Below are 12324 nucleotides of genomic sequence, written 5' to 3' on the forward strand. Positions count from 1 at the left end.
GTCAAAGTTCGAGGCGTTCTCTGCCACTACTGATGGGAGACCGCGGGAGAGCCGTGGGGCCGGGGCCCTAGGTTACAGCCTGCGAGTGCGTGTTCTATTCCGCGGCGATCTGTTCACACGACGCCTCAACGCCACTGGTATCGTCAGTCACCGCTCCGTTGTGTTCTACCGATGACTGGATGCGGTTCAACCGTCCTCCACTATCGTTCCGGGATTGCCGCGGCGGTGGGCCAATCCGCCACTCTGGCATGAGCTTCGCAAGGAACGCGATGCGGCTTGAACCGGGGAATGCGGAGACGCCAGCAGCCTCGTTATCGCCGAAGCTGCGGGACACTCCCCTCGAGCTGGCGCTCCCAGCTCCAGTACCAGAGTTCCTGGGGAGGGTATGCTCCAACTGCGGACTGGTCGGAACTTGCCTAATTGCCCCAAGGCGTCTGCGGTGACACAACCATATCACCGACAACCTCTGTTCAATTAATTGTGCATAGAAGCCTAAAAGAGACTCAGGAAAGAGGGAAGCAGGGTCTTCAAACAGTGACATGAAAGGTGAGTACCAGCTCGAGTACTGCGGAGAACAGAAGAGCCTCTGCGGAATGTCGTTAGGCTGGGGCTGAGGCTGACGTGAGATCACCGGAATCTACTGATAACGGATCACCGCACGCCGAGCGGCTCGCGACTGCGTAGGCCCATCGTCATCGCCGTTGCTCCGTAACAAGGTCCGAACCGCCCACGCTGCGCCATGGAACACGCTCTGCTGCATCGGCTCCACCGTAGTCGTTCCCCAAAGCGAGACTGATTTCTCTTGCCGGTTAACTTCTGACGTTACCTCTTACCCTCCAACTCTGACGACTGCTCCGGAAAGCCGGCACGGCTTCTGTGAAGGCAAAATTGACAAATGTCACAGGTGGCACACAGGTGGAACCTCAACTGGCCTGCAGCAATGCTTTAGCCGTCATCGCAAGATATAATTGGGGCCGGTGATGCAGAGGGTGAGATGTAAGTAGCTTTGCCCGGTACGAGTCACAGCTGAGTATGCCTCTTCAAAAGTCTGAAGAGTTTCCTTTGCATGGCAACCTCAAGTACTACTAAACTCGCTCCCAGGCTCTTCAGGCGGAGCGCCATTGAGCCATGCCCGTGTCTTTTCGATATCTTCCTGCGACACATTGTTCGGGTATCCCGGCACGGGCACGCCAAACGCCTTACAGCTGATGTCGACCTGCGGGCGGTGATATCCTTTCTCCCAGCAACCTTGGCAGCGTGCGAGCGCTTGACGGATTATGTCGTCCCCGCCGTCTCCCGGATCCGGCTCCCTCCTCTGGAACTTATGGTCCGCCACATAGCCTTCGTCGATGACAAACCCAGGTAGGGTTCTGTATTTGATTTCGAGGGCGTTGAATTCCGGCGATGATACGACCAGGATCTCGGTTTCAGGCGACGGTCGCCATTTATTTCTCTCCGAGGCTGGAAGCTTTGGGAACTTCATGATGTAGTTGAACCCGTGCAGTATGTCGTGCATCCCGATCGAACCCGTCCCAGTCGACTCGAGGTGTAGCCGCAGGCTGCCCGTCGACGGCCAGCCGGGTGTATCGTCGTCGCCTTCGTACCCTGTTTCTCCTATCACGTCCCGCGCTTCGTCCACATCGTGGAGAATGACAAGCTCGGGTGCCAATTTTCCCGGAGCTACGCCACACTTGGTCGTGCGGTGATACTGGTGCTGCAGGTCTTCGGCGGCAGCTGCGGGGTCGAACTCCTGGATGCTACAGGACATGGCGAAGAGTGAGTAGTGCTGATCATTGTTCCCAGAGGGTACGTTTTTATCGTAAACAGCCTGTACCGGGTGCAGGCTCATCACATGACGCTATATGAAACGGCACTCAAGATCGCGGCTTGGCATTCGTTCCTGGCTAACTCTAACCGGGCGCGGACGGCAACAGCGGTTGGATGTAACGATGCCCCGGCAAGTCTAGGCTATGCTGGGAACAAGACGTGGGGCTACTCGGATGAAGCTTGCCTTGCAGGGAAGGCGTACCTCTAGCACAGACTTGGAACCATAACCTCTCATAAGCCTGTTGGTGTGCGTGCGAACCGAGACCCCAGTGCTCACATGGCCTCACCCCTTTCGTCGGAGTGCGGCGACCGCTACATGAAGAAAAGAGTAGCGTCTACGCACTCGTGACCACCAGAGGTGTCATGATCATCGCGCATGCGTCATTGAAGTCGGTGCGGCGCCCAGTTACTCAGATAGGGCAGCCACAAGTGAAGTCGGTGTACAGCGATTGGGCGACAGCGTAGCATCGGCGCCGGAAGGTTTTTCCGAACCAGAATCCTCCTCGAAGGGTCCGCTGATGTATGGAAGGCCGCATCTTCCCCCTCTGTAGACGTTTGGGCGTCTGAATTGCTTCTCCTGCGCTCCGAGTTGGGGCATGAATGCCCACGACGTCCCCGAGTCACCTGACGCCGTGGCGTAGATGGTTGAAGGCCAAGACCACGCCTGCCTAGTGAAATAGATCGCTGCCACTGGCTTGCAGTCTGCTTTAGGGCACGATTTGACTTGGCATCGGCAACACGAAGTCACCGTCGTCCCCCGAGAAGCATGCACTGGTCGCGTTAAGGTATCGAGAGACGCATACGTCGGCAACGACCAATGTGTGCAGCGGGCGATACCAGGATGCCATCGGATGATCAGGCAGCGTGTGGTCGCAGCCCACAGGCATCTCATTTGCGTACAGTAGAGCTGGCTGCTACGCACCCTCAATGTCGAGTCGCAAGCTGCCGTGACACTCTATTGAAGATGGAGAGGTGTCAATAGCACAAGGAAGCAAGTGGTGAACGTTGAGAAGGGGCTGGACCTCGGGTGGTCGGACGCGTCTAGATCTCGTTACGCGCCTCCCGACAGCCCCAGATCTGCCGGCCCAAATACGACGCCTTTGGGCTGCTTGGAGGCTACGAGGAGCTCGGGCACGACTACGCAGGAGGCGTCGGGCAGCACAGCTTACAGCGGATGGGCTAACGGCGGCGCGCACACGACCACAGGGCCAGGAGAGGGACGCAGAGGTTGAGAGCAAGGGTATGTCATGTTCGGCAAGGGCATGTAGCAGCGAGAAGGGAGATTGGTCTGCCAGGCCAGCTCGGACAGATGTGCGCGAGGAGGGGACAGCCAGACACGTGCCGAGGATGGGATGAAATTTCGGCCGGGCTCAAAATTGTCTTATCTGATAGGACCTGGGACAAAAGCGTTTGCTTGGCATCGCACCCCGAGCACCAGAGCCGGCCACCCGGGTCACTCCAGAGGGCTTACTGAGGGTCTGCAGAGGGTTGTACTCAGGACATGATGTTTATACGAGACCGACGTGAAAACTTTCTTCGCGTTTGCCCTCCTCGTCCCTTGATTTGGCATGCAGCGCGCGCTGGGCCACATCGAGATTCCCGAGCACCTCGTCAAAGCCGCCTACTCGACCTCGCCGGCTCTGCAGCACCCTCGCAGCCTCCGAACACCGGTCATCGCGCCTCAGGGCTCTGCAGCGGAAGGGATACGCTGTACCTAAAGAGAAAGAATGCAGACGGCGATCATTGAGGCACTATGCTTATAAGCTAGCGTGACCCGGAGGCAGGCGATCTCCCCAACCCCGTCTCTTGAAAAACTCACGAAAACACACCCAGGGAGAGGGCACCGCACGATGCTCGTCGCTGGAATCCTCTTCTCGCTGCTGTCTACGCTGGCTACGGTCACCCAGGCGTCGGACGCTGACAAGCTCCGCCGCCTGATGGTTGACTCGCGCTTCCTCCAGATCGTTACGTGAGTTTCAGCTTATCCGTTGTCAGGCTCGCTGGCGTGCCTCCCGACAAGCTTATCAAGAGCATGCAACCCCGAGGCTAACTCGCAGTCCCTGCAAGACCGGCGGTACTAACCGCAACAACGCTGCCGAGTGGCTCCGCACCGCGTTCCACGACGCTGTCGACCACGATGCCGCGGCCGGCACCGGCGGTGTCGACGGAAGCATCGACTACGAGCTCGACTTTGAGGAGAACAAGGGTATCGCGTTCCCGTCCGTTATGACCCAGTACAAGTTTTACCAGCAGGAGGACGTGTCTCTGTCCGACATCATCGCCCTCGGTGCTATCGTCGCCGTCGGTGCTTGCGGTGGTCCCATGATTCCGATGTACCACGGCCGCCAGGACGTGTTCCAGAACGGTGGTACCGGCCGCTTGCCTCTGCCCGAGGGCTCGACCGAGTCGCACATCGAGATCTTCAAGCGCATGGGTTTCACTACCGAGGAGATGATCGGCCTCGTTGCGTGCGGACACACGCTCGGTGGTGTCCACGCCAACATCAACGGACACATCACGAGCCAGCCGTACCACCACTTTGACACCACTGTCGACGGCTTCGACAACAGCATCGCCAAGGGTCACATTGAGGACACGCGCGTGAACCCGATCGGCCAGCCTTGGGACCCGAACAACCCTGCCGTGTCCTCTGACACCCGAACCTTTGCTGCCGACGGCAACGTGACGATGCGCGGCTTCGCCGAGTCGCAGGACAAGTTCTTCAACACGTGCGCCGACCTGCTCGAGCGCATGGTCAACCTCGCCCCCTCGAGCGTCAGCCTGCAGGGCCCGCTTGAGCCTTTCCCTATCTCGGCCACCTTCTGGCCGCAGATGCGCAACGGAGCCTACTCGTTCCTCACCGGCTCGGCGCGTCTGTACAACCTCAAGGGCCAGTGGTCTTCATTCGACATTACGTACACGAACCGTGACGGTTCGGCCGGTACCGACGCCTCGCTCCTGAGCGTCAAGGACGTGCAGGAGATGTCCATCGGCAAGCCGATCGAGTACCGCAACTTCAACATGGGCACCCGGTCCGTCCCTCCCGAGTCTGGCATCGGTTCTGTCGTCATCAACGTCCGCATGAACGACGGCAGCACCCGCCAGGAGGTCGTCGAGCTCGACGACACGATCATGGTCGACATCGGCAACCAGTACACATGCAAGTACACCGGCGCCGAGAACAACAACGCGAACGGCCTCAACGTCTCCATGGCCGTGCTTGCGCCGTACAACGACGAGGACAAGGTCGAGGTGCGCTACAAGAGCAGCAGTGGCGAGCACACGCTCGCGGCCAGCTACATCGGCGCCCGCGACGCGACGTACAACATCTACAACGTCTTCATCCCCGACATGGACGCGATCGGCCTGACCAAGTTTGGCGGCTTCCTCACGCGCGCGGACGGGAGCACGCACAAGGACACAAAGGACGACGTCTGGTACCGCACCAACACGCTCGGCAAGTGTGTCGCGGGCGCGACCATCCCGACTGCCGTGCCCACGCCCTCGGCCGCGCTCGCCCGCCGCGCGGCTGCCAAGAAGACCGCCCCCGCCTCCCCGTGCTCTGCTGGCGCTGGGTGGGCGTACTGCAACGACCGTTGCGTCAACATCCTCTCGGACATTGAGCACTGCGGCGGCTGCTCGGACGCCGGAGGCGTCGACTGCGGCTCCCTCACCGACGGAGACGTGCAGTGCATCCAGGGCAAGTGCGTCGTTGCCTACTAAGCATTCTGTATTACCACCACATACTCATTCCTTCACATATGCACTTTGGGTTGATGCACGCAGAGGAGCACTAGGTCAGCAGGAGTATAAGGTCAGCATAAGTTAGCGTGGGGCGGGAGAGAGTAAGGTGTGTAAGGGCGTTGACGAGCGTGGGGGATGTCGATCCTGCGAAGGGCGCCTCCCGAGCTCCGTTGGGTTCGTTGGGAGCCTGGAAGTTGGTCATCTCGCTCGACTGTGGGGGACAATAACTCTAGGCGAAGCGCCCTCCGACCCTAAGCTCAAGTTGAATGTTTCTTGGTGCTCGGCTTGCCAGACGATGAGCTGCGCGCTGAAGGGAGAGAAGGAGAATCGGGAGTGCGCATGACCCATGTTCTCATGCTCAGATGTTAGGGTGGCCGTTAATCCTTCGACAGCTATAAGAGCACAAAAAGGAGAGCTGCGACCAGGGGTTCAGTTATGCGGGTGTGCTTGGATGGACGCGTCAAGACTGATGACCATCGTGGGAGAGGTTTGACTTTGGCGAAAATGCCCTCGGACCCCGACCGGACAGCCGCAGGCGTCCAGACTTAGCGATATAAAACTGATCGTGTGACGACAAGCGTGCGCAACTTGTTCTGATGCACCGCACATAGTATCGCTGCACCGGCTGCTCTTTAATATGTACAGACCAGTCCTAGACGGGCCAAATGCATGTCGTAACCCTGATACACCTAGCAACTACGAAAGAGCCGCGATGAGCTTAGTCGGAGGCCTGGACGGGGAACTCGAAGACGACCTCCTTGCCGCAGAGAGCGCGGTAGATGGACGAGAAGGCGTCGAGCTTGTACTCGAGGAGGTTCTGGTCCTTGGCGTCAAGGTAGGCCTTGCCGAGCTTGGCACCGTCCTGGGCGACGCGGGTGCGGCGGCCAGTGATCTCGGAGGGGAAGACAAGGTCGTCGAGGGTAGCGTCCTGAACGGCGGAGAGAGTGCGCGAACGGGGGCGCTTCTGGCCGAGCTTGGCGTTCGACTTGCGCGACTCCTTGGGGAGAACGCGGCGCTGGCCAATGAACACGACATACTTGTCCGAGAGCTTCTTCTCGAGCTCACGGGTAAGGCTGCAAATTTCGATTTGAAGTAACGCAAGGTAAAAAACGAGAGGAGAGAGTAGTTCGAGAATTGCGATTGCGGAGTTGAAGTTGCAGTTGAGGATGAGGTTGAGGTTGATGAGTTGAAGTGAGGTTGCGGTTGAGGTGTTGAAGTTGAAATCGAAGTTGAGGAGGGATGTTGAAGTTGCAGTTGATGTTGACATTGAAGTGCGAGTTTTGAGGTGCGATTGAGAAAGAAAGACGTATCAGTATCACATGCGGGACCGCCAGACCCGGCACCATCCACCCAGGGCAATCCGAAAGGGAGGTGCTCTTGAAAAAGACCTCCTACTACCCCCGCCGCTCCGTACAGGATTCAGGATACTCGGGGAAGGGAACACGACAACTTACCGCTGCTGGATCTTGTGGAAAGCCTTCAGCTGGGGAACGGGGACGAAGACGACGATGGCCTTCTTGCCGCCCTTGACGTCGACCTCACGAGCAGAGGAGATCTGGAGGGGAGCAAGCTCGGACTGAAGCTCGGGAACGTTGTTCTGGAGGTCCAGGAGAGCCTGGGCAATCTGCTGCTCAACCTCGGTGGGGGCAGTGCGAGGAGCGTTGGCAGTGCTGAGAGGTCAGTGGAGTTCGGGGCAGTAAAGACGAGACGTCGGCCGCTTGCGCTCATTCCATATCCTTCCTGCTGTACGCGGCACGATAAGGCCGCCTTGCCGTCCTCCGACGTTGAGAAACGTTTGCCACATCAGACAGCAGATCAGAAACCTTGCGCCCCTCCCTCGTCTCTGAACCACCTTCACCCTCATCAAGTCCAAATCCATGTCCAAACGCAACATTCCTGCAGCTCGACGTCTCGTATTTTGCACTCACCGGAAGATCTTGCTCTGGAACGACATCTTTTTTTCTGGCGAAGAGTTAGCTGTCGTCGTTTCTCGATATGTGAAGGTTTTAATGTGACGGGTATGGCGGCCTCAAAATTCGAGTTTCAAGGATTTGCCGTTTCGTAGATGCGCGATGGGCGTCGTCGGGGTACGCAGTCGTCGTCCTCTTGTAGAGTGTCGTCGTCGCGGGGGTGCTGTGGACTTACTTTAGTCTAGGAAAGGTTGACGGGTAAAGAAGACCTGTACGAAGGCTCGTAGAGAAATCGACAACGGTGCACGCCCGCGCCCGCACCCAGGGAGGGATCCGCCTCGCTCAGATCACGTGTCGGCGTCGTCGAGAGTTTGATGACCATTTCATGCCACAGTCGGAAATTCATCCATCGGCGTTTAGCACGTGGCACATATATGCCTTCTCATCGATGCACGAAGGTGAAATGCATGCAGCTGTAACGACGATTAAATGCATGGGAGGAGACTTGGTGTGGCCAATAGGTCCTACGCTGCCATCTCCTGAGGACTGTCTCTGATAGCGCTGATCACTGTGTGCCTGCCGGCTGAGTGTGGACCACTCCTGGCCACCGTCTCTGCCCTGGCAGCATGGCATATGGCGAGCAGTGTACAGTCATGTGCTGAGGATCGTCTTGGCCATCCGTCCGACCGATCGGCGAGTTGTGCGTGGCGCATACCAGCAGCAACGGAGGCGCACCCTCTTCCCTTCGACAAGCGATGCAAACAACCTCACTCTGGAAGCACGGCAGGTCTTATCTTTAGCGGGCCGAAGTGCGGATGCCACCGGCGTGCCAGCCCCTGCCCTCCATTGCCACAATATGCGCGCGCAGCAGACTACAACCTTGCACTGGGGGTTGCCGTTTCAGAGTGCTCATCTCCTTGACGATGGCGACGGTCATGCTTCAGCACGCCGGCGGACTAGTGCATGCGCACACAGTAGTTCTCACGGGTGAACGGTCCTCCGCGGATCCGGGAAGGGGTGCTCGAGCTTGGGAAAGACAGGGGTACCTGTCTTGCAAGCGAGCACCACTCCGAGCGCGCAAGCGGTCACCGGCCACCGGGAAGATTGCCGTTCGCCATCCATCAGCACGGGATAACCGGCTCCTGCACAAAAATGCACTTTTGCAGTGTTCGCATCATCCACTAGCTTATCTACCGCTCTCGTTACGTATCCGCAGTCAGCGCATGGCCCTGCTCTCTCCGTCCATCAGCTGATCGACACGGCTGCTGCGAAATATCGCGCCCTTGGTGCAGGGTTGCAACCGATTCACGCCTGGCCCTTCCCCGTGGGGTACGCCGCCTCGATCATTGGGCCACTTTACGCGACGGCAGGTCTCAGGTCGCACGTCGCGGGTCTCACAGCAACACACTCTCCTTCATCACAAACTACCAACTCTTTCTCAGTGGCTGCGATCCACCCACGATGCCGCGCGTCCTGATCCGAGGGTTTCGGGCCGCGACACTGGCCAAGGTCCTCGTCCTGGTCGTCGTGGGTGCGGTCCTCATCTACCAGTGGCCGGTCGAGCGGCAGCTGCTGACCATCGACGACGATGCCCTCACCGACCTGTACTCGTCGACGCTGGCGCAGGTCTCCGCCGAGCACGAGAAGATCCGCATGCGCATCATCAACGATGCAGGCTACGACCCCGAGCGAGCCGCGCGCGACCTCCTCGCCCCGCCCAAGTTTCCGAAGGGCAACTACACCCTCTCGCCCAGTTCGGAAGAGTACGTGAAGCGTCTCCAGTGGCAGCTGCAGGTCGCGATGACCGACTCGCCGTATCTCCGTGAGCTCCGCGCGACTGTCGAGAAGGTCGCGACGCATCAGCACCCCCTCATCGGCCGCTTCCCGCCAAACCTCATCTCGACCGACAAGCTCGCAGGTTCAGGCATCCCGGACCTGTTCCGTATGTGGGCTGCCCTACTTCCCCTGCCGCTGGACGAGAGTCTGGCCGACCTCCTCCCCGAGGCGGAGTGGGCGGCGCCTGCTCGAGACGGCGCAGTGTGGAAAGTCGACGTCGCGGACGACCACCGTATCAACGCGCAGATGTCGAAGTGGATTGGCGAGAGCAACATCATGTATAGCAACGGTCCGTGGCCGACCAAGTGGAAGAAAATGTCCGCGGCGCTGCGAGCGGATATCTACAGGTAAGCTGCCGAAGCCATGTAATGTAAGCTGATGCCAGGTACATGAGCATGCTTTTCGAGGGAGGCGTGTATGCGGACTCGGACACATCGCCGATAGCGCACCCGTATTTGTGGGGTATCGAGGCGCGCTCTGTGCTTCATCCGGACCTGGAAGTCGTCGAGAGAATTCTCAAGTCGCACGAGGCGGCCGACGCTAGCCACCGGAGAGTATGGGAGAAGCGGTCACCTGTCGGGAAGGAGGAGAGGGCCGAGGGCGACAAGGCCGCAGACGGCAAGGATACTGAGACTAAGGCCAAGGACGCCGGCAAGGAGAAGAAGGAGGTGAAGGAGGAAGTTAAGAAGGAGGAGCCGAAGCCGAAGGAGAAGGAGAAGAAGGCTGAAGACTGCGACGACAAGGACGCGGACGGCAAGTGTGCGCCGCCGAAGAAGTCAACACTGCCCAAGGGCCAGAAGCACATTCCGGTCTACCACGGCCACCGGCGGACAGACGCGCGTGGACCGCCGTACGACCAGACCTCGCTGTTGAGCCCGGACATCAATGTCGTTGTGTCCATTGCGTGGGACTCGGAGAGCACGATCAAGCTGCGGCGGTGGACGCAGTGGTCGTTCGGACTCCTGAAGGACTCGGCGCGGCAGAGCGACTACGGCCGCAGTCTTCAGTTTGAGCGCTACGTGATTGCTGTGAGTTGACTCCTCGACGCTGTGAACTGACACTCAGGCCAAGCCTTTCCATCCGATCTTCCTCGACACCGTGACGACGATCGTGGACATGGTGGACGCGGAGGGCGCGAGCGAGAACGAGCGGCTCGACGCGCTGTCTCTCAGCGGCACGGGCGTCTTTTCGGACGCAGTGCTGCGATACCTCCTCGTGCGCTACGGCGTGACGCCGGACAAGCTGCGCGGTATCCGCGGCCCTGTTCGCGTCGGCGACGTGCTCATCCTGCAGGAGGGTGCGTTCCAGGCGCCCGAGTTCGCCATCGACCGCATGATCGAGTACATCCGGCAGTACTTCCCCATGCTCCCCGGCTCGGGATCGGTCAAGTACATCCCCGGCGAGAACCTCTGGTACTGGGGGGCGGGGTACGAGACGTGGAAGACTGGCGGACGGCAGCTCGTCTTCCACGGTATTTCCGATAGGGTGAGTTTCAGCTAGTTCTTTTTGGCCTTTTAGCTGACATGACAGTGGAAGGACGACGTCGACAAGCAGGAGACCGAGTGGGAGGAGGAGGAGTAGCATACAGCCATAGATTGGGACTCATTGTACAGGTGATCTTATGCATCATGACCGCTAACTCTGGTAGCACGCGAGTGCGACGACGGCGTCGGTGTCGGCGTCGGAACACCTCGACGAGAGCGATTCCTTGCCCTCGACCGGCAACTCGCAGAACCCAAGGGCACCTGTGTCCTTGCCGTTCTCGTACATATCCCACCTCCCATCAGGGCGGCGCCAGAGGTCGATCCACGCCGAGTCCTCGCGCTGTATGCGTGCCCAGTCATACCCGCCGCGTGTCACGGCTACAGACTTCCAGTTCTTCAGCGACTTGTTGACACCCTTCCCGTCCGTGTTGAACTTTTGCAGAGGGCGGCAGTCTGAAACGCAGTCCTGCCCGCCGAACTGGACGCACGAGTCGATGCGCACGATTTCGTACCCATTGCTGCTGTCTTCCTGCGTCCGGAGGCGCGACACGTCGTTGATCGTGTTCTGGCTGGGGGTGTAGGCAGCCTTCCGGAGTCGCGCTACTATGGTGAAGGTTGGTTCCCAGCCCCAGAGGTGCTGGGCGTGGGCTGTGGTGGCTAGGAGGTATAGGGTGGGGAAAAGTCGCATTTTTGGAGTAGGCTGTGCCACATTAGTCCCGTTCTCTTCGTGTCTACCCACCAGGTCTGGTCCCCTTCGGTGGCGGCGAGGATACCTCAACGGAGGCTCTTCCATAAGCATCTGTACTGTCGCGGCATCTTATATAACCAGTCGCCGCAACCACATTGAACAATGATGTCCCGACACAATGGGGTTCGGCCTTGACGACGGGCAGTTGCCTCGTGGCCGATGTCGATCGGCGGTGGACACAAAGATCGCCGATATCCCACGCCCGTCCGCGAAGCTTGACGCTTCGGATCATCAAACAACACCCTCACTGCTTCTTTTCCTCCTCTTCCTTCCCTACATATAACGCCGCTTGAAGTCGACATACCCTTTTCTTTCTCTCCATTATTCGCCACTTCCCAGCGTTAGGCTGCTTCCAGCCATGCCCACAACTCTTACCCCTTCCACTTCCGCTCCGACTGCCTTTGTTCAGCATCTGGTTGAAGTAATCCATTGTAGCTCCCCAGGCCTCCCTGGCATTCGGTGTCGTCCCCCTCAGACTTCCCTGGCGTACGCTGCGGCAGCCACAGGTCTGAGGGGAAGGACGTGGTTCCTTGTAGCTCCCCTCCCCTCAGATCTCCCTGGCGTACGCTGCGGCAGCCAAAGGTCTGAGGAGGAGGCCGCGATTCCTTGTAGCTCCTCTTCCCCCCCTGCTGCGCCTGCTCCTAAGCGACAGGTCGCCCCCAAGCTCACCCATGTTAATACTTATGACTATTATGATAGCCTTCCTCTCCCTAATTCCTATCTACCCCTGCCCCCTACCTTAATATTAACAACACTCCTCCCTTCTCCTACCCCC

The 12324-nt window shown here is 59.0% G+C and overlaps 6 protein-coding genes across 6 annotated transcripts; 2 read left to right on the top strand and 4 right to left on the bottom strand.

The window, feature by feature from the left end:
- Positions 1 to 1075: 1075 nt before the first annotated feature.
- Positions 1076 to 1768, bottom strand: A1Q1_08261 (uncharacterized protein; the record flags this gene model as incomplete). Its single annotated transcript, XM_014326408.1, has 1 exon — positions 1076 to 1768. One exon carries the CDS (start codon positions 1766 to 1768, stop codon positions 1076 to 1078), a length of 693 nt encoding a protein of 230 aa, XP_014181883.1.
- Positions 1769 to 3677: 1909 nt separating this feature from the next.
- On the top strand, positions 3678 to 5550 carry A1Q1_08262 (uncharacterized protein; the record flags this gene model as incomplete). Its single annotated transcript, XM_014326409.1, has 2 exons — positions 3678 to 3796; positions 3885 to 5550. The coding sequence occupies 2 exons, from the start codon at positions 3678 to 3680 to the stop codon at positions 5548 to 5550; spliced, it is 1785 nt and encodes a 594-aa protein (XP_014181884.1).
- Positions 5551 to 6289: 739 nt separating this feature from the next.
- A1Q1_08263 (uncharacterized protein) lies at positions 6290 to 6838 on the bottom strand (the record flags this gene model as incomplete). Its single annotated transcript, XM_014326410.1, has 1 exon — positions 6290 to 6838. One exon carries the CDS (start codon positions 6836 to 6838, stop codon positions 6290 to 6292), a length of 549 nt encoding a protein of 182 aa, XP_014181885.1.
- Positions 6839 to 7021: 183 nt separating this feature from the next.
- On the bottom strand, positions 7022 to 7525 carry A1Q1_08264 (uncharacterized protein; the record flags this gene model as incomplete). The annotated part of the gene is made up of 2 exons (XM_014326411.1): positions 7022 to 7241; positions 7500 to 7525. 2 exons carry the CDS (start codon positions 7523 to 7525, stop codon positions 7022 to 7024), a joined length of 246 nt encoding a protein of 81 aa, XP_014181886.1.
- A 1417-nt stretch (positions 7526 to 8942) lies between these two features.
- A1Q1_08265 (alpha-1,6-mannosyltransferase) lies at positions 8943 to 10898 on the top strand (the record flags this gene model as incomplete). The annotated part of the gene is made up of 4 exons (XM_014326412.1): positions 8943 to 9664; positions 9712 to 10345; positions 10389 to 10802; positions 10854 to 10898. 4 exons carry the CDS (start codon positions 8943 to 8945, stop codon positions 10896 to 10898), a joined length of 1815 nt encoding a protein of 604 aa, XP_014181887.1.
- Positions 10899 to 10952: 54 nt separating this feature from the next.
- Positions 10953 to 11489, bottom strand: A1Q1_08266 (uncharacterized protein; the record flags this gene model as incomplete). The annotated part of the gene is made up of 1 exon (XM_014326413.1): positions 10953 to 11489. The coding sequence occupies one exon, from the start codon at positions 11487 to 11489 to the stop codon at positions 10953 to 10955; it is 537 nt and encodes a 178-aa protein (XP_014181888.1).
- Positions 11490 to 12324: the final 835 nt, after the last annotated feature.

The sequence above is a fragment of the Trichosporon asahii genome (assembly GCF_000293215.1).
Source record: "Trichosporon asahii var. asahii CBS 2479 unplaced genomic scaffold scaffold00018, whole genome shotgun sequence".
Classification (NCBI taxonomy): domain Eukaryota; kingdom Fungi; phylum Basidiomycota; class Tremellomycetes; order Trichosporonales; family Trichosporonaceae; genus Trichosporon; species Trichosporon asahii.